This window comes from Sorex fumeus, unplaced genomic scaffold (assembly GCF_029834395.1).
Source record: "Sorex fumeus unplaced genomic scaffold, SorFum_2.1 ptg000028l, whole genome shotgun sequence".
Taxonomy (NCBI): Eukaryota; Metazoa; Chordata; class Mammalia; order Eulipotyphla; family Soricidae; genus Sorex; species Sorex fumeus.
The window spans coordinates 16,289,895-16,315,657 of record NW_026606085.1 but is presented as its reverse complement, the minus strand read 5'-3'; the positions used below and the strand labels follow the sequence as shown (position 1 = coordinate 16,315,657).

At 52.6% G+C, this 25,763-nt stretch overlaps 1 protein-coding gene across 8 annotated transcripts in view; it reads left to right on the top strand.

The window, feature by feature from the left end:
- The window catches only part of GRAMD1B (GRAM domain containing 1B), a 217,054-nt gene that overhangs the window by 59,965 nt on the left and 131,326 nt on the right, over positions 1–25,763 (top strand). For 4 of the 8 annotated variants that reach the window (XM_056114931.1, XM_056114932.1, XM_056114933.1 and 1 more), the window contains exon 1: positions 14,197–14,626. The exons of 1 other annotated variant lie outside the window; for it this stretch is intronic. In XM_056114931.1, coding sequence (XP_055970906.1) covers positions 14,268–14,626 — 359 coding nt within the window. In that variant the 5' untranslated portion in view covers positions 14,197–14,267. Of the gene's footprint in view, positions 1–14,196; positions 14,627–25,763 lie in introns of those variants that run through there. 3 more of the 8 variants (XM_056114935.1, XM_056114934.1, XM_056114938.1) reach the window with 1 other exon arrangement.

Below are 25,763 nucleotides of genomic sequence, written 5' to 3'. Positions count from 1 at the left end.
TGTTGTTCTGTCAGCTGATCTCAACCTCAGTGTGAGAATGGCCCCTCTATTGGGGGGTGAACAGAATCTGCCCACTGAAAGCAGGGGGGAGGGGGACGTTTAGTAACATCTGTGTATGCTTGGGAAAAGGGGAGAGAGACGGGTGGAGGAGGGGGCCACTAGCTAGAGGCAAGGTGGTGGCCTAGATTTTCAGTGCCCAGGGGAGGCTGTCTGGAAGGACAGTGGGTGAACCAGTGCTGACTGGTGGTGCTTTGAGTGAAGCTGGGGGTTGGGGAGATTTCATTACGTTCGGGACTCTTGGTGTCCTGTTCATGGTCCAGGATGCAGGGTCAACCTTGCCCTCAATGAGAGCATGTGACCCGCCTTCAAGAAGGGAAACTTTGCTCTGGCTTAGTAAGATTTCAGGCCAATCTGGAACCTGCAGACCACAGAGAAACGACTCTGAAAGTCCTTCTAGTGCTCTTGGCATATGGGCGGGTGGGCTAGCGAAGGCTCAAGCTCAGTATCAAGCAGTGGGGAGGTTGGCTGCTCCAAGAGCAGACAGCCGTGGTGTCCCGTCCATGCACGGAGCATGGTTCGAGCATCCTCCGTGAGACGTGCCCAGAGGCCACACTCTTGTCAGCCTTGTTGACTCACTCCAGAACACGGAACAGGTAAGAGTCTTGGACACATCTGGGGACAAATTAGGAAGCCGGACGACACCAATGCTAGTAGTTGCGAGGGAGAAACTGCTTGGGTGGCCTGAGCAGGCCGTTGAAAGGATTGCAAATATTTTTAACAAGTAAATTCTGCTCAGTATTGGAGAAAGTGTCGCTTTATAAAATAGAGATTCGGAAGGTGTGGTTCAAAGGGAAAGTGAATGACTACCCAACCTGAGCTGGACTTCCATGTCAGTCTTGGAATCAATAGGAATCTTCCAGGAAATTGGTTTTAAACTTATGATAAGTTATATTTAGGGGACAAACAGAAACAGAATTAGGCAGGGACCCAAATTCTATCAGTTACCAAATTACAATATCAATTAAACAAAATAGAAATGCAAGCTCTTTGCCAAAAATGACAGAGACAGTTTGAATGGCAGCTGAAAATATATTTTGCAGAAAATCAAAATAAGATCCAGAGGAGTGGTGAAAACACTAAATTTGAGATTGAGACCATCTGGACTTGAATCACATCTCGACCCTTTATGTTTTTCTCTTGACTCTTTCACCGGCTCTAAAATGGGGGCAGTAACACTGAGTGCATAGGGTTTTTATGAAACTTAAGAAAGCAAATATAGTGCTTTGCTCAGAAATTTTTAATGGAATCTCACCATTTTTAGGGCATTGTCACATTTCTAATCTATGCCTGATTAAAGCAGATTTCCCACTTGGTTTAAGACCTTATTATCACAAAATTGCTTCAAACAGACAGGGTGTAAGCATGTAAACTGATTATTTAAATATATCCTTTTTTATATTAGTGCTATGGTGTTGTTATAGTGTATACAATTAAAGCAGCATTTAAAATGCATTAGGAAAATGTCCCACATAATTTAGGTAGAGCAAAAATGTCTTTCCTGAAAGCTACTATGTCTTTTGTGCAAATCTATACGTTCACATGTTGAAGTTAGTTCTAGAAAGGTTTTGTGTTTGACTCCTTGCTCTGTGTGTGTATTAGAAGGAATTCCATGTATGCAGATGGCATGTTTGGAGTTCAGTGCAATTTGTTTTCTAAACATTATTCGCTGAGGCCAAAGAAATACTGAAAGTAATTTGGGTAGAGTTTGACCATAAGAGGTTTACTTTACGGGAATCAGTTTCAAGTCCAACCTTGCAAGCTTGGTCCAAGATTTCTCTTTCTGGTGCTTCAGCAGTTCATCTGGAAAGCTGGGTGGGACAGTGTGGGAAAAGGATGGTTTTGGACTCATACGTCATGTGAATTCCAGGTCTGTGAGTCTGTCACCCAAAGTTCCGCTGTGGTCCAGAAAGACCGTTCAACAGGACCATAAGCTTTGCATGTGGGAGACCCTGATTTGATCCCTGACACCACGTTAACCAAGGAACACAGCATAGCTCACGAGTCCTTCTGGGCGTGGCAAAACAAGAAAACAAACACATTCTGTTGCGCAGATAATGTTCCGCTTGTCAGGCAGAGTTACCAAATCTTACAAATGTACCAGTTCATATTGTGTGAGTAGGTGGGGAAATAGATTTTTTGTCCTTGTTTCCTAGAAATAAGATCTGTCTGTGTTCTCTGTTCAGCTTATTTGTTCTAGGTTCAGCTTCTTGTTTATGCCGTCTGTGTTATTTGATAGGTGACTTCCTCATACCAAGCATGTGCCTTCTTCTCCTTGCATAATTGAATCATACTTGTTCTCACAGGCAAAGAAACAACCTCGTTTAATGGATCCTTTTGCAAAACAACTGATTTGTATTACATGACTGATTGTGCTAACCCTTACATTTTAAAAAAATCTGATTTACATACATTAGGATTGCTACAAGCAGAGTAGGCCTTTCTAGCTCTGAGACTCAGCTGCAGTGGGGACTTAGGAGCTGGGGGTAGCATGGCCAGGCTCCAGATTCCAATTTCAATGACCCTAAAGCCATTAACTGAAGCCAAGAGGCAACATCTCAGCTCCTGGATGAGGTGGATGTTTAAGGTGGGCGTAAGCTCTGGTGCTTTGTCACCAGGACAGGGGCTAGAGCCATAGTACAACAGGTAGGGTGTTTCCCTTGTACCTGCCTGCCTGACCCAGGTTTGATCCCCAGCATCCCCTAGGGTCCCCGAGCATAGCCGGGAGTAATTCCTGAGTTCAGAGCCAGGAGTGACCCTGGAGTGTCACTAGGTGTGACCCCCTAAAGAAACGAAAAGCCAGGACAGGCCCAGGGTAGAGGCTAGGAGACCATCCCTGAAAATTGGGAACAACCACGTTTTCATTAAAGCAAGGGCTCATGCCAGATGCACAATTTTAACTGAGCCTATGCTAACAAATCACTTGGAATAATGTCTGGTGCATAATAAGTTCTCGGTGAATATTAATTGTATTGTGATAAAATGTAGAATTGTACCAGAATGAATTATTTACAATGAGTTCCTGCACACATATTCTTTCTAGAGAGAATAAAGGCTCAGGGTGTAATAGGAATTGTTGACCAGAGCCATAGGATAGGGTTGACTCTGAGAATCCTCCATCAAGGATTTTCTTTAGATCCTTCTAGAGTCATAATAAAACAATTCCAATTTTTGGATTGAAAGGTACAGAGAGGGTCCTATTCCCTTGGTCCTTGCAAACATGCTATTGTGTCCCGCCAGAACAAACATGGCAGTTTTTACAATTTTAGCACTAGATCTCAGGGTAATAACTCAACACAGCTCTGCTGACCCCTGGAGCAGCTGGGTCAGGTGCTCACTGCCTCTCCACTGCCCAGAAACCTAGTCTGACAGTCTGCAAATGCTAGTTACTCTTCTGATTTAAGGGTGGCGGAATAGGCTGTTTCTTTTAGAAATAAAAGCCTGAGGTAGTTGCTTTGGCCCTTGAAATTAATAATTTCCTAGAGCTTTAGGCAAGGTAGCTTTTAATTCTTTGCTGTCTTGGTCTGTACACACAAAGTCCTTTATGATGAGCTGTAAGGCATCTCCACCTGTGTGTGTGTGTGTGTGTGTGTGAGCGTGCACGTGCGTGGGTGTGGGTGTGAGTGTGTGTAGGTGGATGTGGTGCTGGGAAATTGAACCTAGATCCTCCTACATAAGAGGTATATATATGACCACAGAGCATATCTGAGGCCCAAAGCTTCATCTTTCAGATATGTGATTTTTAGTAAAAGTCAATAACCTCAGGGCCAGAGCAATAACATAATGAATAGGGTGTTTGCCTTTGACTCAGCCGATCTGAATTCAGTCTCCGGCACCCCAAATGGCCCTCTGAGCATCACCAGTTGCTCAGCGAAGCAGGTGTGGCCCCAGAATTGAAGATAAAATAAGAGGTGGTTAGACTAGCTCTCCAAAATCTCTGTTCTGCTATTTGGCATTTTACGACCGGGACATAAACTCCTTTTGTAACCTGGCTTTTGTACACTGCTGTCTTCTAGCACCTGAAATGAAGCTCAGCAAATTCATGCTGAATGGTAGAGTGGAGAGTTATAGTAGATACACTCTCTTGTTTCCTCTCATCCCCTCATCCAGCTGAATTTTGTGATCCCAGTTTGTTTCCTGTGCAAATCCAAGATTTTACTACACTGTTTTCTACCCCAATGTGTCCCTCTGCCTGGGCTCCCTCGAGACTCCTCCGTGACCTTGAGCTGTGGGCAGGTCTCTCTCTACTGTGAACTCCTCTCTAGATCACTGTTACTCTCTTCAGGGCTCACACTACACTTGCTACATGCTTCTGTGGAAGCAGCTTCTCATCGAACTGGTGTTCTTGGATTGGTTTTCTGCCCTCCACTGCGCTCAGATTTGAAGCAACTGAGACCAAAGTCATCCTTGATAGGCATTCAGACATTATTTTTAGAAATAAATAAATCTCCAAGAACTTCGGAAACCCTGTTACGGATATTAGAGTGAGCACAGAAGTGAGACAGGGCATGGGCCTGGCGCAACAGTACAGTGGGTAGGACGTTTGCTTTACCTATGGCCAACCCGCTTTGATTCCCGGCACCTCATATGGTCCCTTCCTAAGCACGGAGTCAGGAGCTAACCCTGAGCATTGCTCAGTGTGTGTGCCTCACTTCACTTAATCACTTAACTTCCCGCTAGTCGTCGATTTGCTCGAGCGGGCGCCAGTAACGTCTCCATTTGTCCCTGTCGTGTGCTAGTGTAGCCCAATGGCATCTTTTCGCTCCGGGAACATGAAGGGCCTCAAACCGATCGCTCATGATCTTGATGAAGAAGTCTGACCATCTGGCAGGTGGGCGGCCACGCGGTCTTTTGACATCCCGTGGAATCCAGTCGGTAACAGCTCTAGTCCAGCGGTCGTCTTTAAATCTCATTACGTGACCAGCCCATCTGATTTTTGACACCTTGGCAAATGAGACAGCGTCCCTGATTCTTGATCGTCCCTGATTCTTGATCGTCGACAGATGTCAGAACTCCGGATTCGTTCTCTCATTTGAGTGAAATGTGATATTCCAAGCATAGCTCTTTCTATTCTTCTTTGGGAGACCTGAATAGCGTTCTCATCTTGTTTGCGTAGGGCCCAGGTCTCTGAGGCATATGTTAATGCAGGAAGAACAGTGGAATCAAAGAGATGTGCCCGGAGCCGGAGGTTCTTCGTCCTCTTAGCTATTTCTTCGACGTTCTTGAAGGCGTTCCAAGCCGCTCTCTTCCTCCTGCGCAGCTCGGGTGCCAGGTCATTTGTCATGTTGACCTCTCGACCTAGGTACACATAGCTGTTGCATTCCCTAGGTACACATAGTTGTTATGTCCCTCACTCCCCAAAAAAGAGTGAGTCAGGGCATACTGAATACCTTTTGATTGATATGCTAGATTACTAGGTATGGCACCAGACTTCTGCTTTCTTCCCAGAACTTCATTTAAAAGGCATCATCACACAGTCACATTTTGTTCTCCTGAAACATATCTACCTATAATAACACCCACACATGCACACATGCGTGTATACACGCACACATATACACACACATACAAATACACACACACACACACACACACACACACACACCACCACCACCACCACCACCACCAGCACCACCACTTTTCATACTCTAACTCCAGGTCCTAGAAAAACCTTTGGTGCACAATATTCGCTCAATACTGATTTGAGAACAACGTGATGTTGTTCATTCTTTCTCCCGCCGATTTCTGGAAAGAGCACTGTAACATTGCAGCCTCTTTAATCATTTCCCTGTGCTCTCAAACCTGTGGCAATCCCACAAAACGGTTGCCCCTCCACCAAAATGATTCCGCTGGAGGTAATCAATAACCTCATTAGAAAATCGGATGGTATGACCTCAGCCTTCCTCCTTCCTGACTCCAGTGCAGCATTGATCGGACTGAATTGGGTATGATTGGGAAAGAATGGATTTTAAAGTTTTGAAGACTCTCATTTATATTGTTGCTAATCTTCCATTTTCTAGTTTGGTCGGCTGGGCCAGTCTTTCGTCATTCTAAGAGAGCACCTTCTTTTCTTGAGACACTGTGCTTTATAATATGGATAATGGCATAATTTCATGCGTAAAACATTCCAACAGCGCACCCTCCACTAGAGGATCTGCTTCCATCCACTGTTATTGTCCCCATGTGTCCCCAAGCACCTCTCTCCCCCCACCCGTGATTGCTTCCTACTAAACATCAGTTCTCAGTTTTTGTTGTTTGGGGGGCATCAGTTGTTCCTTCACATGTTCCTTATCTCCTCCCTCCAAGGGAGATCATTCTGTCTCTGTCCCTCTCCTGACAAACTACTCAGCGTAATCGGATTCATCCACATACCAACAAATCGCATGATTTGTCTTATAGCCGAGTAGTATTCCCATGTGTATATGTACCATAGTTTTTTTTTTTTTATCCAGTCATTTATTCTTAGGCACTTAGGTTATCTCCAGATTTTGGCTATTGTGAGTAATGCTGCAATGAACATAGGAGAACACGTGTTTTTATTTCTGAATAGAGCTTTTGGGCCCTTGGGGTGGATGCCAAGAAGTAGAATAGTGGTCCTTTGGAAGATGGTACTTTTGATGTCTGTTGCTCAGGGGCGTGGAGGGGAGTGGACTGGGATTCTCTCTGTCCCACCTGGGTTGCAGTAACTCTCCATGCAAGTTAACCCCTTCCCCCCTTGCCTTCTGTTCCTCACTCACTCTTAGTTTTCTTCTGACCTCTGAATCAGTCTTCAGTGGGTGCTGCTTTCCCTAGCTTACCCTTTCTCACTCCACATGTCTACTGTCCTCGTGCAGATTTTCTCTGCCCCTGACCTGAAGTGTCGGCTGTGCCCATTGCCCATAGCCCGGAAGCACAAACTCTCCCAGTGGCCTCTGCGTGTCCCACCTCTTGCCTCTCCAGCATGTACTCCACACCCTGGCCAGATATGTCACTCAGAATAGGTCCATAAGGCATCCCTCTCCAAATCTCCACCAGCCCCTTTGTTGAAGGCAGAAGCCCCCACACTCTGTAGCCTACCTTTGCATTTTCTGGAAAACACAAACTGTCAGCAGCCTCCCCTGGAAATATACCTCCTTTTACTGAACAAACAGAGAGTAAACCCACTTTGGGAAACTTTGGTCTTAAAAATGGAATTCTGAGGGCAGGAACCATAAGCCAGTGGGTAAAGCACTTGCCTTGCACACAGCCAACCCAGGTTCAATCCCCGGCATCTCATATGGTCCCCCCAAGTAGCGCCAAGAATGATCAGACTCTGAGATCAGAGTCAGGGGTGAGCCCTGAGCACTGATAGGTGCAAGCCAAAACCAAAACCAAACCCCTAAGAGAATGCAAACCCTCTGTTCACCCAGCCTGGCCTCCTGGTGTGTCCTCTGGTTAAACTTTCTCTGTCTTTCCCCTTACACCTTGCTGGCATTTAGGTTTTGCACTTAATGAATCCTGCCCTGCGAGACATGTGTTCCAGGCTCATATTTGTCTGGCTGAATTCCCAGGGCTTCCTCAGTGGGGAGCCGTTGAAACGGCTCTTTGTAGAGTTAAAGGGAATTGCACACCAACAGGCACGGTGCTGTTTGCTAACAAGGGTGTCGCAAAGAAGACGTGATTAGAAGACTCGCGTCTAAGGAGCACTTCTGTGTTCCAAGCACCATTCGAAGTGTTCATCTCTGTTCTGACACTCGCAACCACTCCAGGGGGAGACACTGCCTTCCTTTTAGCAGGAGGAAACCACCCAACCTGAATTTGCCTGTTCACCCAATCGCTGGCATCTGATGCCCAAGTGCAAGGGGAGGGCAGTAGGGATCCCAGAATCTGTCACCTGTCTTCCCTAGATGGGGGAGGGCAAAGGGGACAGCGGGGGTGACCTCACAGAGCCTTCTGCCACCCAGATTTGCACACAAATTGTCCTTGGGAGATTTCGAGGACGAGGGATGATGTCTGTCTGGGGTTCCTTGACACCCTGGTGTCAAGGATAGGGACAGCCAAATATGCAAACCCTCCTTTGACCTCCTGAGTGGTTGATGAGCAGTTAGACCCGAGAGGCTTGTCTGGACACTGTCCTTCTGCAGAGACGTCATGGAATGGGCAGGAGACTTCTGCCAACCTTGCACTCCTCCCACTCTTTTAAGCCTTTGCCGGCCTTCTGTCCCCTAGACTGAGACACCCCAGAAGGCTCACGGAGTTTCTTCCCCTCTTCTTCAGAGAGGCTGCGCCCCCACCCCCTGGTGCCCAGTCAGATGTGCTTTGCTTTAAATTGGGGTGAGCAGGGGCTGGAGAGATAGCACAGCGGGCAGGGCGTTTGCCTTGCACGTGGCCAACCTGAGTTCGATTCCCACCATCTCATATGGTGCCCTGAGCACTGCCAGAAGTAACTCCTGGGTGCAGAGCCAGGAGTAACCCGTGCACATCGCCGGGTGTGACCCAAAAAATAAAAAGTGGGGTGAGCAGACAGCCTCCACTCACTGATTGTGCAAATTCACTGTGGGGTCCTCTGACTTAGGGAGTGGTATGTGTGCCAGGGGGGTAAGGGGGCAGATTAGGGCTATGGAGAGCTCAAACATTTTTTGAGCGGGGGAGGCCCGAAGAAAGTTGTGTTCAGGAGGCCCTGGGTTCCCACTGGCCATTCTCAGCAACTGAGCTGACAATTTAGTGCCGGGGCCAAGGGCAAGGGCGGGGATGCTGCCTGGCCCCTCTGGTGCCAGTGATGCACATGAGAACAGGTGGTGCTGGGAATCCAGCAGGTGGTCACGTGCCCTAGTCACTGCACAGTCCCCCAGCCCGAGTGTCCTGTCCTTCTCTCTTCCATTCTGTTCCATCCCCTGCTCCCCAAGCTCAATGCCTTACCCTGTGTGTGCTCAGGATTTTGCTCCCTGGATTTCCCTAGCCCGGTGCAAGGTCTGAAAGCTGTCTGTGGGTCTTCAGGAGGTTTCCTGTCGGCAGTCAAAATGCCTGGGGCCAGAAGTAGGTTTGGATAGACTAGGCTTTGGGGCAGTGAATTGTTTCTTTGTTTTCAAGGGGTGAGAGAGGCTGCTTCTTGCAGACCCACAGTGGGAGGGTAAGGCTGCGCCTCTCTAAGAGCTTCCGGGAGGCGCCCACCCGCTCTGAGAAGGACAGAGGAAGCCACTCTCTAACCAAGCTCAGTCAGACATCCCAGGGGTCAGTGTTTACGCCTCACCCACCTGAATCTCTCACTTTCCGCCTCCTCCACTCATTTCCTCTGCTCGGCCACACAGGAAAGCTCCAGAACCCGCCTGGTGCCCTTGGTTTTATCCTTGAAGCTAGTTAACAACACTGCCATCCGCGCCTTGGCCGTGCGTGTGTGTGTGTGTGTGTGTGTGTGTGTGTGTGTGTGTGTATTTCCGATTTCCTTGATGCAGGGGTGCCACTTCGTGGATGCCCACCGCCTGCTGGCTTTGTTCCTTGTCCACAGGCCCCCCTGGGCTTGGCCATCCCGATTGTCCTGAGGCAGATTCTGCAACCCTGCCCTGCGCCGGGAGAGTGTCCTGCAGGAGCAGTGTCTGTGGGACTCTTGCTGGGGCCATCCCTGGGTCTGTCGGGGCTGGGCCTCTTCCCTGGTGGTGCCCCTGGGGATGTGCACTCAGAACCAACAGGGAGTTCTTCGCAGCTGCTGATTTCTCCTTCAGGCACCTCCTGGAAGTGTTGGCTGAATAATGAACTGTGTCCTTTGTGGGTCTCCAGAAGTAACAGACAGGTGTGGGGTGTCTTGTGTCTGTGGGAAAGGGGATCGTGAACAGCTGAGAGTAAACACCAGTTGCTTAGTAATTGGAGCTCCTTTCACTTAAAGCCCAGGCCTGGCTGCCCAGTCGGGGGAGGGGAGGCCCGGCTGTTCTGGCCACCTTTTATTGGGGGGTGGGGGTGCAGATAGAGGTCACTCCCCCACCCCAGAAAACCCAAGAGCCTCCTAAGAGACAAATGTGGGAACAGGAGGTAATGGGCAGGTTGGAAACAGATGGGACTTGGAGGGGGATTCAGGGGCTGTCACTGGAGAGAGTCTCTGGTCCTGCCCACCTCTTTCCCCCCACTTCCTGTCAGAAAACTCACTGATGGGGTTGGACAGATACCCCTAGGTATAGATACCACTAGATATCACTGGGCGATGCGCCTTCCTAAAATGCCCTGGTAAATCCTGGACTTTTCAGGGCTGTTACTACGTTTCATGAGATTCTGGGCCCTGTTCCCTAGCTACAGAAACGCCAAGTTCAAGTTCTGCTTGTCAAGGATGCAAGATTGTTATCTCTGATCTTGATAAACTGCTCGCTCTGTATTTATTATTGAAAATTAAAAACTCTTTTTTTTTTTCATTTTTGGGACATCCCTGATGCTCAGGGTTTACTCCAGGCTCTGTGCCCAGGAATTACTCCCGGCTAGCTCTGGGACCGCATGGAGTGCCAGGGATCGACCCCGGGTCAGCTGTATGAAAGACCAGTGCCCTACCCGCTGTACTCTCTCTCCAGTCCTACTTTTTGATTAATTATATATAAAGGTTCTATCATTTGCTCTACCAAACTTCTCAGCGGCCAGGAGAGAATGAGAATGTGTGAAAATCAGATGAGCGCCACTGGATGTGTCCAAAAAAAAAAAAATCCCCAAAACAATAAAATGGGGAAGGGTGGGGCTGGAGAGATAGTGCAGAGGGTAAGGCACTTGCCTTGCCCGCGGCCGACTTGGGTTCGATCCCTGGCACCCCGTATGGTCCCCAAGCACTGCCAGGAGTAATTCTTGAGTGCAGAGTCAGGAGTAATCTGAGCAGTGCTGGGTGTGACCCTAAAACAAAAAAGGAAGGTGAGCAGAGAGATAGCACAGTGGGGAGGGCACTTGCCTTGCATATGGCCAACCCGGATTCAATCCCCAGCACTTGAGATGGTCCCCTGAGCACCTTCAGGAGGGATCCCTGAGAGCAGAGCCAGGAGTAAGCCCTGAGCACTGCCAGATGTGGTCCAAAAACAAAACAAAAAAAGTCTTTTACCAAACGATTACAGGGACTGTGCAAACAGACACGGAGCAAACGGGAGAGAAGCAAAGCGAAAGGAAGGTGTCTGGTCCCTCCCCGAGCTTGTGGTCTTCAACAGCCACGGGCTCACATGCCCAGGGACAAAGCAGAGGCACATTTATGACCTTACTCAGTCGTGCTCTGCCGCAGTGAAAATAAACACAAACAGCTGGAGGGTGGGCAGGGGCTGTATCTGGGGGGTTTTCTCAGTGAAAGGCCACGGCTCAAAGGAGCATGAGGGCCAGGTGGGTGGCACCACAGACAGGCCCCTTTACTGCCGCTAACTCGGGTTCGGGCCCCTCCCCAACCCCCATCCATAGGGTTCCCTGATCACTGCCAGGAGTGATCCCTGAGCACAGCTGGTGCAGGCCGCAAACAGAAACAAGAGTGAGGTCTGTGGTCAGGCTCCTCCGGACCCCGGGAAGCCACTTCCTGTACGTCAGGCTGCCACCGCTGTGGGTCCGGTGGAGTACTAATGGCCTTCTTTCACGGAACAATAGGGCCTTTCAGTTTGGCCTGCCCGCCTTTGAGCTCAACCCAGAGTTCCTCTCCACCTGCATCCTCTTTCACACCAACACCCACAAAATCTGCTGGCCCTGGCCCGATGGGACTTCTTTATCTTTATTTAAAGCTGAGTTTGATTTTTTTGTTGGTTTGGTTTGAGTCACACCCTGCAGTGCTCAGGGGTTACTCCTGCCTCAGGGATCAAACCCAGGTGGGGTGTGTCTTGCCCAGAGAGCTATTTTTTTTTTTTTGCTTTTTTGGGTCACACCCGGATGATGCTCGGGTTACTCCTGGCTCTGCACTCAGACATCACTTCTGGCGGTGCTCATATGGGATGCCGGAGACGGAACCTAGGTTGGCCCGTGCAAGGCAAACGCCCTACCCATTGTGCTACACTGTGCTATCACTCCAGCAACCCCCAGGGGGTCTTCTTGTTTCCCTTTGCATTTGGTTGGCCTCCAAGTGAGGCCAGCCTCCCACCCGCAGCTTCCCTGCTGCCCTTTGACCCCTGAGCCCACAGTCTCCAGTGACGTGTTTAACGGGCCCCTCTGCTGCAGGCAGCTTCCTTGAACTGTGACGTTCTAGTTCCCTGCAAGGCCCTGTCCTTGGAAGGCACTCAAGGTCCAGAGGAGCCCTGATTTGGCTCCAGCTCCTGAGATTCTGAGCTGCCACCCAGCCCCCTCTGCATTCCCTGCCAGGCCTACCGCGGATGGGAAGGGGGTCTCTCCTTTCCCCATCAGGCCCAGGAGTTAAAATAGAATCACATAAGCCACCCTGGAGAGAGCCAGCGCCGGATGTGGAGTCAGGAACGAGAGAGGTGCCGATCTGCGGAAACTGGGCTTGGCATTGAGCAGCACTGCCCAGCCCCACCCCCATGTCCCCGGTGTCCTGGCTGCTTGGAGGCTGCACACCAGCCCTCTGGACCCCTCCACTTGCCCACCGGCTCTCACACTCCCCTCTCTTACTCCTGCTGACCATGGGCAATGGGATTCTCTCAAGCTGGGTGGCACTTAATATGGGTTGTTGTTTTTTTGGGGGGGCGGGAAGGAGCACACCCGCAGATAACCAGCACTCACTCCTGACTCTGTGCTCAGAGATCACTACTGATAGTTGTTCCGGGAACCATACGGGATGTGGGGGATCGAGCCTGGGTTGGCCACATGTGAGGCCAGCACCCTACCCACTGTGCTATCACTCTGGCCCACTGTATGACTCTTGCAAAATGCCCCCATGGTCTTCATCTGGATCCAGAAGCTCATCATGGGCTCCCAGCGAGGAAGTGGGTCGACCAGGGGTGCAGAGGAGAGGGGGTATAGAGAGGAGCTGAACTGTGCCCTCCTGGTCTGGAACCCCGCCCTGCTGTGCTGGAAGGGATGGAGGACAGGGGCCCTGTGGCCGCACTCACATGCTCATTCTCTAAAGACCCCTCTGGAGGGGGCACTTCTAGGGCACCTCTGGGGGAGTAGGGGACAGTGCTCTGTAGACCTGGCCCCGCGGCTGAGGGGTCCATGGAAGAGGGACGGGCCGGAGTTTGTGTGCCCAGCTAGAAGCAGAGCACTGCTAGCCCGGGAGTAGGGAGTGTGCCGGGCTGGGAGCACTGTCTCCCGGGGGCCCACTCGCCCACTGTCCTGACAGGCGTGACCAGCTTTTGGAGGGTCAGTTCCTTGTCCATGGAAGTCCCGTGTGTCCCGTGTGTCTCAGACGACTGTGTCCTGCGTCTGTCCCGTCTGCCGTCCCGCGCAACTGTCCGTTCTCTGCTGGTCATTTTGGAAGCAGCCCCTCTCTTGCCCCCAGACTGACCTTGATTTCCTCCCTTTGACTCTGCTGTGCCCCAAGAAATGCAGGGAAAGCGCCCCAAGAGAAGCGGCCCGGCCGGCCGCAGCGCTCCCTCGCCCCTCCCACGCGCCCCCCTCCCGCCCCCAGTCTCCCGGCTCCCCACCGGGTCCTCTGGGCCGGGTCCCCTGGTCCCTCCCTCCCCACAAAGCCGGGGGCTGCCTGGCCAATCTGGCGCCGAGAAAGTTTGCTCTGTGCTCCGATGTCTTCGGGCTGATTGGAGCAGCCCGCACGGAGGTGAAGTCCCTCCCCACGGGCTTGCGCCTAGCGTTGCCGCGGCCGCCGCTGCCCGCGGGTGGCCTTTCTGGAGCCCAGTGACCTCCCCCCTGCGCGCGCCTAGCCCCCCGCCCCGCCTCCCGGTTGCTTTTATCCTGTGTCTCGCTTCCTCTCTCCCTCCCTCCCTCCCTCCCTCTCCCTCTCTCTTCTCTCTCCTCTTCTCTCCTCTCCTCGGCCTCCTCCTCCCGCCCCGGTACCCACCTCCTCCCTGCAGCGCCAAGCCGGCTCCCCCACCTGCCCCGCCGAGCGCAAAGTGCTGAGAGTTCTCCGGGCCGCCCCCCTGGGGCCCGGGCAGCGACGCCGGGAGCGGGAGCAGCGGAAGAAAAACAAGCGGGCGCGCCGCGAGCCCCACGGGGGCGGCCAGTCGGGCGGCGGCCGCGGGCCGAGCCGGAGGAGCAGCTCCCGGCCAAGTTCGGACTCCGGCGGCGGCGGCGGCGGCGCCGGGCACCCCACCCCCCGCCCTCCGCCGAGCGCCCAGCGCGCCTAGCCAGGACCCGGGGTTGGGGGGAGCCGCCTGCAGGCGGGAGCGCGGCGCCGCCGCCGGGGAGCCCCCATGCCGGCGGCCAACATGATGGAGAACCTGCAGCTGCCCGCCCTGCAGGTGCCCGAGCCGCAGGGCGCGCCCGACGGCAGCCCGGTCTGGTCCAGCTCGTCCACCCCCACGCTGCGCCGCCGGCGCTTCAAGATGCGCCGCATGAAGAACGTGCAGGAGCAGAGCCTGGAGGCCGGGCTGGCCCGGGACCTGCCGGGCAAGGAGTTCCTGCAGCTGCCGTCCATCGAGATCACGCCGTCCAGCGACGAGGACACGCCGTGGTCCAACTGCTCCACGCCCAGCGCGTCCCCGCGCCGAAAGCGCTTCCTCCTCCGCAAGTGGCTGCGGGTGCGGGAGCGGAAGGAGTGCAGCGACAGCAGGTAGGTCCCGGAGGGCCCCGCTCCCCGCCCCGCAGCCGTCGGGGGTCCCAGGGGCATCCTGTCGGAAACTACGCCGGTGCAGGGGATGGTAGAAAGCACCCCCCACCCCCAACCGCCCCCAGCTCCCAGCCCGCGCGCCAGACCCCGCGCACCAGGCCCTGCGCTCCTGGAATCCGCCTGCTGAGCCCCGTCTCATTTGCTCCTCCCGTCCCGTAAATAATGAAAATCTGGACGACAGATGCTCATCCAGCCGCGGCCCGTGCGGGTCCCCCGCGCCAGCGCTTCCAAATCCCGCGGGAGCTCTCCGAGGTGGGGTAGCCTGCTCCCATTTTACAGATGGAGATGGCAAAGTGCGAGCGGTGAAACGGTTCCATTCACGTAGATTTTCTTTTACAATCTGTGTTCGACGCCTTTATGGATAAAGTACATTACTGTATATTTGTTTTTTTGGGGCTCACATTTGGCAGTACGCTGGGGTTCCTATGGCTCTGTGCTCAGGGCTTGCTCCTGGGGACCATGCAGTTCCTGGCACCAGCCCACTGAGCTCTCTTCCTGGCCCCTAAACATCTATTTCTATTTTTGTTTTATTGTTTTGTTTTTGGGCCCCGCCTGGCAGTGTTCAGAGCTTACTCCCAGCTCTGTGTTCAGGAATCACTTCTTGCAAGGCTGTGTTTGTGTGTGTGGTGGTGTTTGGGGGACCGGGGCGGCGGAGAACTGTATGGGATGCTGGGGGTCCAAGCTCTGGGGAGCCAGCCAAGCACCCTACTGTCTGTACTATGGCTCCAACCCCAGACTTCTATTTTCGACCCCATTTCCAGTTTTGTTACTTTATTTTGGACCCAGCAGGTCGCATTCTTGGCCCACGTGTGCAGAGGAGGTGATGGGTGCCTCGTGTGGAGTGAGTCACATTCCCTCACAGTCTTCAGACCTCACAGTCCCGTCCATGCTACCATGGCTGGTCGCTAGCAAGCTGCTCTTTTGCCTGGGTGAACGGGGCGGCTGAAAAGTTGGGACTTTTTCTTTTCCCTTTTGAGACTTCATCCCGCTGCCTTTTCCAGAGAGAAGGAAAGTGCAGCAAATGGGTGGGAGCAAATCTTGAATTCATAGAGCTTATCATGTTTGTTGTTTCCCCAAAACACCGTTTTTTTTCCCCCCTTGAAATTCTGTCACAGGGGCCGGGCACCAAACTGGGACTAAGAGTCTTGTATTGCTGGCCAGGGTAGAGGTGGGGGTGGATTTGGTTAAATTTCAAGATGTTTTCCTGGCATTGAAAACGGTCCAAGGATGCACTAGAGAATTCTCACCCCTTAGACAGCATGTAAGACAGTTCTTGCCAATAACTGTTTGCTGGACTCAGGATAGATTGTATAGTCGTTGGAAAAGGCAGACTGGATTTCAGAGCCCAAGTTGTTTGACTCAGCTCTCTACTCATACTATTATGATGCTGACTGTGAGAATCCCTCTGGCGTATAACTAAGCCAAAACGCCATCATGTTGAAGCCTTAGCACTGGAAGGCCCCTTGGAAGGAGAAGCAGCGGTGAAGTAGGTGCTCAGGAAGATCCCCAAGGAGTAGGCACTCAGGCACAAGAGATGACACGGATGGTTGAATGTCAGACCAGGAGACTAGAGCCACATTTGATTTCTGTCATATCTCAGCACCAGAGCCTTGGGCCTCTTGCTTTAGTCTCACCTTCTCCCTCTATGCAAGGGGACATTTGTGAGCGCGTGGGGGAGGGACGGGGGTTGAGGAGTGCTCCATGTGGCTGTGCTCCACAACATTCCCTGCAAGGATGAGGGATTCTGGTGTTGCTGTGTCTCACGCGGAGTGGACCTGGGCTTCCCAGGAGGTGCTTACATGCTCATATGTCCCAGGGCAGCACCTGGGGCTCTGGACTCCCTCATAGTCGGGAACTGATGGGTGGAAACGGACTGTCCCCTGGCCGGCTCGGGATGAGCATGCCAAGGCCAGAGCTTAGCATGCTAAGCCTTCCCATCTCCACCCTGAGCCCCTCTCTCCACAGCAGAGGAAAGTGTCTCCGGCTTGCTGTGCAGTTCCCTGTGATTTGGTAGCTGGCAAGGCACTAAGAGGGCCATCGTTCTGTGGGTTTTAACTGCTCGGTGTCGAAAATAGCGAGAGGGTCGAGAGATCTTTTTTTTTGTTTTCTGAAGTCCTCAGAAAATGGCAAAATTGGCTTGTCTGGGAATCTCCAAAATCCTGGGGGCTTTCCCCATGAAAACACTCCACATCCGGTCTTGTAGGGTTCATCATCCTGTCTCTGGATGTACAACATCCAGGGGACACCCTCCACTTTTCAGCTCAGTGGTGGAGTCACCGGAGGCCTCAATATGCTCGGGTTATGTTGGAGGCGACAGTGCTTGCTGGTCAGTGTGAACTGAACTGTCCGCAGCAAGGCTGGACTGTTCTTGCAGCAGCCGCCCGGCCTCGGTTGTTTAGCTCCACTAGGAAGAAGGCGGCAGGGCTGGAGAGTAAGCACAAGGATTAAGGTGCTTGGCTTGCTGGTGACCAACCCAGGTTCCATCCCTGGCCCAACATGTGGAACCCTGAGCACCACCAGGAGTCACCCCTACCTAAGCGTGCAGGAGTAGCCCCTAAGCACTGCCAGGTGTGGCCCAGGACGCCCCTCCCCCCACCCCCGCCAAAAAAGAAAAAACAGGAGATGATAAGGACAGGAGACAGTGTACAGGTAGGGTTGCCTGCCTGCCTTGTGTGTGTGGGACCTTGTTCAGCTCTGACGCAGTAGGCTGCTTCTCCCGGAAGCATCACTGGGAATAGCCCTGCTATCCCCAAGCACCACGGGGTGTATCCTCAGATGCAGAGCCTCCACTGCTTGGCATACAACCTCCTGGCTTACTCAGCTGAGTGTCACTGGGAGTGAGACTTCTGAAATCACTGTCCCACAACACACACACACACACACACACACACACACACACACACAGAGTGAAGACAGCGCCAGTTTTGTTTGTTTTTTTATTTGTTTTGGGTCACACCCAGCGATGCACAGAGATTACTCCTCGCTCTGCACTCAGGAATTACTCCTGGTGGTGCTCGGGGGACCACATGGGATGCTGGAAATCGAACCTGGGTCTGCCACATGCAAGGCAAACGCCCTACCCGCTGTGCTATCGCTCCAGCCCTAACAGAGCTAGTTTCTGTTCATGCCATGTTGCCTGATGTGAAGAAGGCATTCTGATGCTGGTGCCTTTAGGGCTCCCTGAACCTCCTGGCTGGTTGTAGTGATGTTCCCAATGCTCAGAGCCCCAGGGAGAGATAGTACAGTGGTTAGGGCAGTTGCCTTGCACGAGGCTGACCCAGCATCCCATATGGTTCCCCAGGCACCACCAGGAGTAATTCCTGAGTGCAGAGCCAGGGGTAACCACTGAGCATCAGTGGGTGTAGCCTAAAAACCAAAACCAAACCAACACACTGAGAGAGAGAGAGAGGAAGAGAGAGAGAGAGAGAGAGAGAGAGAGAGAGAGAGCAGAGCCAGGGGTAACCACTGAGCATCAGTGGGTGTAGCCTAAAAACCAAAACCAAACCAACACACTGAGAGAGAGAGAGAAAGAGAGAGAGAGAGAGAGAGCAGAGCCAGGGGTAACCACTGAGCATCAGTGGGTGTAGCCTAAAAACCAAAACCAAACCAACACACCCAGAAAAAGAGAGAGAGAGAGAGAGAGAGAGAGAGAGAGAGAGAGAGAGAGAGAGAGAGAGAGAGAGTGATTGAACACTCCTGGGCTCTGGAGAGAAGTCAGAGTGGACAGGGCCAGCAGAGTGGGGAGGGAAGTCTGATGGGGCAGGGAGGGTTAGGCAGTCCTTCTGCTGTCCACGGGGCAGCGGCCTGTCCTGCTTATGTCCTCTTGTTCCCTCGTGGGTAGCGTCCCTCCCCATCCCCACTGCTCCCGGTCTCCAGGCCTGACCCGGGGTCACTGTTCCCTGTGCATCTCCCCTAGCCCGATTCTGTGCATCCTGGTGGGCCGTTGCCCAGCTGGTGCCTCCTGTTGCCATGTGGCTTGGCGGCTCCCGAGCACACACACCGTGGGTCTGTTTACCTTGATCCTTCCTTCTCTTCCTCTGACCTTTGGAGGGAGCCTTGCTTCCGTTTCAGCTCAGTTTCCAGGGGAGCGGGATGGATCGTGCATCCAAAAGCTCTACCCAGTACCTCTCTGCATTGCCACCCGCCCCCATCTTGTATGTAAGCGGAAGTGGGGGAGAGAGAAAATGTATGATGGTGGGAAGGGGGAGGGTAAAATGTTTGTTTTTATTCATTAAAATAATATATCAGGTGCACATTAACGCAACGAAATATGTCTATGGGGAAAATACTTGTATTTTCCTCTTAGGTCTTTCATGAACACAAAACTGCAAACACATGCAAAGGAGGGCTGTGATTTGTCTGCCGGTTAAGTAACAAATCCCTGCAGGGTAAGATTAACCCTAGCGAGAAACCTCAGCACACCCAGAATTCTCTGAGGGGAGGGAATACACACGCACATACGCACCCACACACGCACATACCACACACTCATATGCACACACACTCATACTCACACATACACACACACACACACACTCACACATAGACACTTTATGGCTTCCTCTGCTATAGTTCAGAAACAAACTTGCTCCTGATCTGATGGAAGAAAAGCTGAGATTTGATCCCTATTCTATCTTTTCTTTTTTTTTAGTGGGGTTCAGGAGTTCAGGCCACACCCGGCAATACTCAGGGCTTTCTCCTGGCTCTGTGCTCAGGGATCATTCCTGGTGGGCTTGCGAGACCATATGGGATTCTGGGGATCGAACCTGGGCCGGCTGCGTGCAAGGCAAATGCCGTCGCTGCTGTCCTGTGACTCCTGCCCCAGATCTTGGCCCTTTTCTTTTTTCTTTTTTTTTTTCTTTTTTTTTGGGCCACACCTGACGATGCACAGGGGTTATACCTGCCTCATGCACTCAGGAATTACTCCTGGCGGTGCTGGGAATCGAACCTGAATCTGCCACATGCAAGGAAACACCCTACCGCTGTGCTATCGCTCCAGCCCCTTGGCCCTTTTCTGACTTCAACTCTTGATTCCTTAGGACACTGAATGAAAACCCTCAGATGCTGGGCTGGAGACAGTTGGGGAGCAGAGACATGGTGGGGGGCGTGTCGGGGCTGGGGAAGGCAGGCAGGCTGGAAGGAGAAGGCAGCTGAGGAGAAATGGTGCGCGCTGTGGGCCAGCTGGTTCTAGGCCCTGGGGGCTGCGTGAGCTGCTGTGAGAGGCTGCCAGCTTTGCGCAGGGGATGTGATTTCTAAGTTCACACACTCGGAGGCAACTGAGAAGGGAGATAGGAGCCCCGTGGGCTAATGCCCGAGGCAAGGATCGTCAGTGAGAGGTGTGTTCCAAGTCTCCGTGGGGGCACTGCACTCAGAATGTGCGGGTTCTGTCAGGCGAGAGAGGGGCTGGTTGAGAGCAGTGTAACAGGTGACAGTTCAGCCCTGTTGGTCCCCACTAGCCGCTCTGCTGGGTGTGATCACTGCTGTGTTAGCATCCAGGGGCTCCAACACTCTTCATTGGCTCCCCCCAGGGCCTTTGCTACTGACCCCCTTGGGCGAGCTCCTGGGTAGCTCACAGTTGTTTCAGTACAGACCCAAGAGCTCGAGGCGGTTGCAGGGCAGGGCCGTGTGCAGAGCACTGTAAGGACTGAAGCCTTTTCCGGGGACTGCTGCCCTTTGGTGTTTCATTCTTCTGGAACCTAAGTCAGTGTTGCTTTTCCAGGGCTCTTATCCTCTGAGAAGGAAGAACCAGCTTTGGGGTCGGAGCAGTAATACAGCAGGGAGGGCATTTGCCTTGCACGCGGCCTACACGAGTTTGATCCCTGGCATCCCATAGGATCCCCTGAGCACCGTCAGGAGTAAGTACTGAGTACAGAGCCAGGAGGAACCCCTGAGCATCACTGGGTGTGACCCAACCCCCCTCCCCATAAAAAGAACCAGCTTCTAACCATGGTGGAGGACCTTGTCTGCTGTTCTCAGATGGGGCGGGACGCTTCCACTCAGGTGGGCCTTCAGGAGCAAGGAGGCGGCAGGTGGAGATGCTTGGAGCTGGTGAAGAAGCAGCATCACAAAGGGCAGCCGCGTGCCGTCCTCTGAAACAAGTCCTGGCATCAGACGCTGAGCTGTTTTTCGATGGCGTCTCTCTATTTTCAGTTCAGATCCTCCTTCACATCCATCACTGGACAAGTGCAGCCCTGTTGAGGCTTCTGGTGAGAGACAATGGGAGGGAGACAGGCCAGACCGCAGCCTTTGCCCAGGCTTGGACAGGGTCAGAGCTGCTCTGGCTGTTCCACCCTGAGTTGGAGATGAGGTCAAGAGATCAGGGAGGTGGGGCCAGAGAGTGAGCGCAGAGGGTGGGGGTGTGGGCATTGCCTGTGGGAGCCCCAGCTCTTTTTTTGGTTTGTTTGTTTTTTTTGTTTTTTGAGTCACACCCGGCGATGCACAGGGGTTACTCCTGGCTCTTCACTCAGGAATTACTCCTGGCAGTGCTTGGGGGACCATATGGGATCCTGGGAATTGAACCCAGGTCTGCCACGTGCAAGGCAAACGCCCTCCCTGCTGTGGTATTGCTCCAGCCCCGAGCCCCAGCTTTTATTCCTGGTGCCTGGTCCTCTGATCCCCACCGAGAGTGACCAAGACAAAATGTTTAAAAGAAGGGATGGTGGTGGGCATGGGTGGCGGGAGGGAGGTCTGGGACTCTGGCCTTTGGGCTGTGGACAGCTGATTCTAACACTCTGCCCCTGGGCCTCCTCCTGTCTGTGGTGCCTCCATCCTAGCACATCCCCTTGGCACCTTCTCTGACTCACAGCTTCCGGCCACCAAGTTTGGTCAGGGGGTGTAGGGGCTGAGCGATGGACTGTGGAAAGCAGTGGCTGGTCCACCTGGTGTCTCCCTTCCAGTTGGAAGCCTGTCTCATGAGCTGAGGGAGAAGGCAGCTGGGATAGTGAAGGGACCACTAAGACGATGATGGTTAGAGGAATCGTTCGGGATGGGAGATGTGTGCTGAAAGTAGATAAAGGACCAAATGTGATAGCCTCTCAGTATCTGTATTGCAAACCATAATGCCCAAAAGTAGAGAGAGAGAATGGGGAAAATTGTCTGCCATGGAGGCAGGGAGAGGGTGGGAACGGGGGGTTATACTAGGAAGATTGGTGGTGAGGAATGTGCACTGGTGGAGGGATGTGTGTTTGATCATTGTATGATTGAAACTCATACATGAAAGCTTTGTGACTATCTCACAGTAATTCAATTAAAATTTTTTAAAAAATAAATATACAAAAAAAATAAACGACTCAGAGTGGCATATAGGTGATTAGCAGTAGGTGGGGGTACTGAGCCAGACCCCCAGAGCCGGCTACCCTGACTCAGCATGCATTTGTCCTCCAGTTGGGACTCTCAGAGGCTCTCTTGGACCTCTGTGTTGTGTCTCAAGGTTGGCTGGAGCGGCCTCACTAAGGAAGGTCACTCTACTCTGGAACCTGCCCTTAGCTAGCCTGATAGCCTATACTGGCAACCTGATTCAACGATGAACCACAATCTTCCTAAAGATTTTCCACTCTCTCCCTCTCTTTCTCTCTCTCTTCCTCTCTCTCTGTCTCTCCCTCCCCCCACTCCTCTCTCTCTCTCTCTCTCTCTCTCTCTCTCCCTCTCTTTTTCCCTCTCTCTCTAATGACTATTCCAGACCAGGGGTTGGTGAGTGGATGCGGGGGTGATGCAGGCTCAGCTTAAGTGGGGGGATTTTGGGCACTTTGGTGATGCTGAGGTCACTGTGTAAACCAAAACCGTAAATGTCAACACCCTTGTAAACACATGACCTTAACTATAGTAAGTTGTTTTTTCACTGAAGAACTGCATTGTAGCACTGTCCTCCCATTGTTGATCGATTTGCTCGAGCGGGCACCAGTAACATCTCACAACAAATTGTGAGACTTGTTGTTGCTGTTTTCTACCAGAAAAAAAAAATCCAGGAAAGAGGATTGCCTCACCTATTTCCTTCTGTATTTTCAAACCATGCTTTTGACACAGTTCTCCTAAGGTCTAACCAGAAACCCCCACAGGCTAACCCGAGCTCATTTCTCTTGTTTTGTCCTCCATGAAGAAGCAGCCCTCTCTGGCTATCATGCTTTGAGAATATTTATTTAGAGACTCTTTCTTAGCAACTTGGGCTGTTGCTTCAGATTCTGGCCTTTGAACAGCCAAGATTTGGAGCCTGCGGATTCTCCTTGGGGACCGTGAGCACTGTAGACCTTGGGGAGAGATCGGTAGGCGCGTGGACTTGGAGCTGAGAGAGAGTAGCTGCCCCTTCAGCAAGTGCTTCAGAACACGGAAAGCCTTGTCTCATCGACTCTGAAGTGTCTTTTCTGAGCTCAGATTGCTTCTAGACTTCCTCAGGCAAGCAGCTGACATGGCTTTTTGCTTAGTAGTTGGAGAGATAAGGCTGAACACTTAGATAACTCAGGAGGGTGTTTCTTCCATCTCCAGAGACTTTCAGAGGAGGCTGACAAAGAGTACAAGGGCTGGTGTCGGTGCTGGCATGCAAAACTGGATGCAAATGGAGCTCACAGCCTAGGGGGGAGGACTTTCTGGGATCTCTGGGATTTGGAGGATTTGGAATTGAGACTCGAGCATCAGGTTCTGTGGATGAGAGCTGCTGGGAGGGAGGGAAGCCGAGGGTCCCAACACCAGGATGATACCACCGTGTACCCTTGTTCCTCTTCCCTTCCCCTGCTACCGGGGAGTGCCAGCCAACTCTCGGCCTCACTGCACAATCTCCCCTGGCAGAGTAGACGGGCTCTTAAAACAGATACGGACGCCCAAGGCCATGATGATGGTCGGAGACAGAGATGATTCTAGAAGGCAGACAGGCAGACATGAGCTGGCTTCTTCTCCATCCCGGCCTCCTTTTCCCCCAGTTTGGAGCAATATTGTGGGTTGGGGCAGATCGCTCAAACTTTGGGCCTTGGGATTTTTCTCATTTTTATGTGTTTTTTAGTGGGAAGGGGCCATCCCTGTGGTGCTGGGGCTGCCCCTGGCTCCGTGATGGACTCGCTCCCATTCCTGCTGGGGGGTGGGGGGGTGGAGCAGGGCCATGTTTGGGGTGAGAACGAATGGGGTCAGCAGGATGGAAGCAAGAGCCTTCACTCTCGGACTGTCTGTCGGACCCCTCTTTGTCATTTTCACAGTGGGAGATACACTCTTCTTCGTGTAAGACAAAGTCAAGCGGAGGTGTCTGAAGAATCAGGGTCACGTTACGATTAACGCTCAAGGCAGGCTTGGGGGTGGTTTAGGAGGCCTCTGTGAGCTTCAGGTTCACGGTAAGCAGGAGCAGTGGTTTTTTTTCTTGCCTTTGGAGGAGTCACTCTTCTGAGCTCCAGGCGGATGTGGGAATGAGTCTTTCTCACCGACTCCTGTTCCGGCCTCTCTGGCCCTTCTATGCTGGCCTCCTTGAGTCTCTGCCTCCAGACTTCTACCCTCTCTCCCACCTCCCCTCCCCTCCCCTCTTCTGAACCGGCCCATGGCCCTGAGCTCGCCTGGCGTTACTGGCGGCTTTATGCCAGCGCCTCTCGCCATCATAGCTCATAAGCTGAAGACTCACACTTCCCACGGTCCCTGGTGCCCTCCTGGGGTCTGCTCCTGGGCCCGAGACTAGGGGGCTTCCTTGTATCCCACCACAGGTGAGGGTGCTCTCCACGCCTGCCTTCTCATCTTCGCCCCTGCGGCCCCTGCAGGTCCCCTCCCCCACCACCTCTCTGTCTCCGAGAGCCCCTCGCTCTGGCTGGCCGCAGTCCCCGGAGTCCTGTCCAGTGCTCTGGAGGGATGCCCGCTTCTGTTTCCTCGTCCCTGCAGACAGGATCCCTCTTGTGTTTGTTTTTGGGCCATCCCCAGCAATGCTTGGGGTTCCTCCTGGCTCTGCTCCCGGGAATCTCTCCTGGCCATGCTCCGGGGGCCATGGCAGGTACCGAACCCGGGTCAGCCGCGTGCAAGGCAAATGCTGTACCCGCTGCACTATGTCTCTGGTGTTGGAACGGTTCTTAGATCACCGCCCAGTCTGCCCCCACCACCACCACCTGCCCCGCCTCCCTTGGATCTCAGTTATCTTTTCCTCTGGGAAATAGTTCCTGACAAAGACTTTTTTGGGGGCGGGGAGCATTTTATTTCATTGATTTAATTTTTAATTGAAATCACCGTGAGATACACGGTTCCAAGGTTGTTCGTGATTGGGTTTCCGTTGTACAGTGTTCCGATACGCCTCACTTCACCGGTGTACATTTTCCACCCCCAATGTCTTCACTCTCCCTCTCACCATCCTCCCTAACTTGCTCCTCCGCCACCCCTTCCTCTGCCCAAATTAGACACTTTCATGCCTCTGTTCCTTACATGTGATTAATCATACTGTGTTCTCAACTAGCCCCTCAACCCTGTGGGCAGAGGAAAGGTTTATCACCGACGCCTGCTCTGGCCTTCTGGAATCTGTTCTTCCAGGCAGAAGAGAAGGTAGAAGTCTGGAGGAAGGGCTCATTCATTCATGGCCTGCTAAAGTCTTGGTGTGATAGATAAATAGTAGGCAGTAATAGGCACGAGCGAATCATCCAATGAATGAAGGACCGTGAAGAAATTTGATTCCCATGGAATTCTTCCATGTTTCATTTTGCCCGCAAGGAGCCCTCCTGAAGCCCAGAAACCGTCCCTTCTGGGACTTGCAGCTCGCTGGGATTTGGTGTTGGCTTTATCCTGTTTGAAGCTCTTTGAGCCCTTTGTTTTTTGTGTATTTTCCCCCTCTTCCTTTTGTGTCTTCCTGCCTGCGGTGGTGCTGAGAAGCCTACTGGTTCTAAGGATGATCTCTGTTGGACAGTCAGATTTGGCAAAGTTAGGCAAGCGTTGTTGGGACCCTGTACCTCCTGTCCCCAGTGGGAGCCATATTCAGGCTGCTCCGGACCCCTGGTACCGTCTGCTGACAGTGGCCAGCCTCCCCTAAGATGGATGGCAGCGGAAGGTGTTTTTAGTTTTGGAGCTGTGGTTGCCCTGGTAACACAATAACACTCCCCTCCAGCGCTCCCCCCCGCCCCCCCCCCCCCTGCAAGTC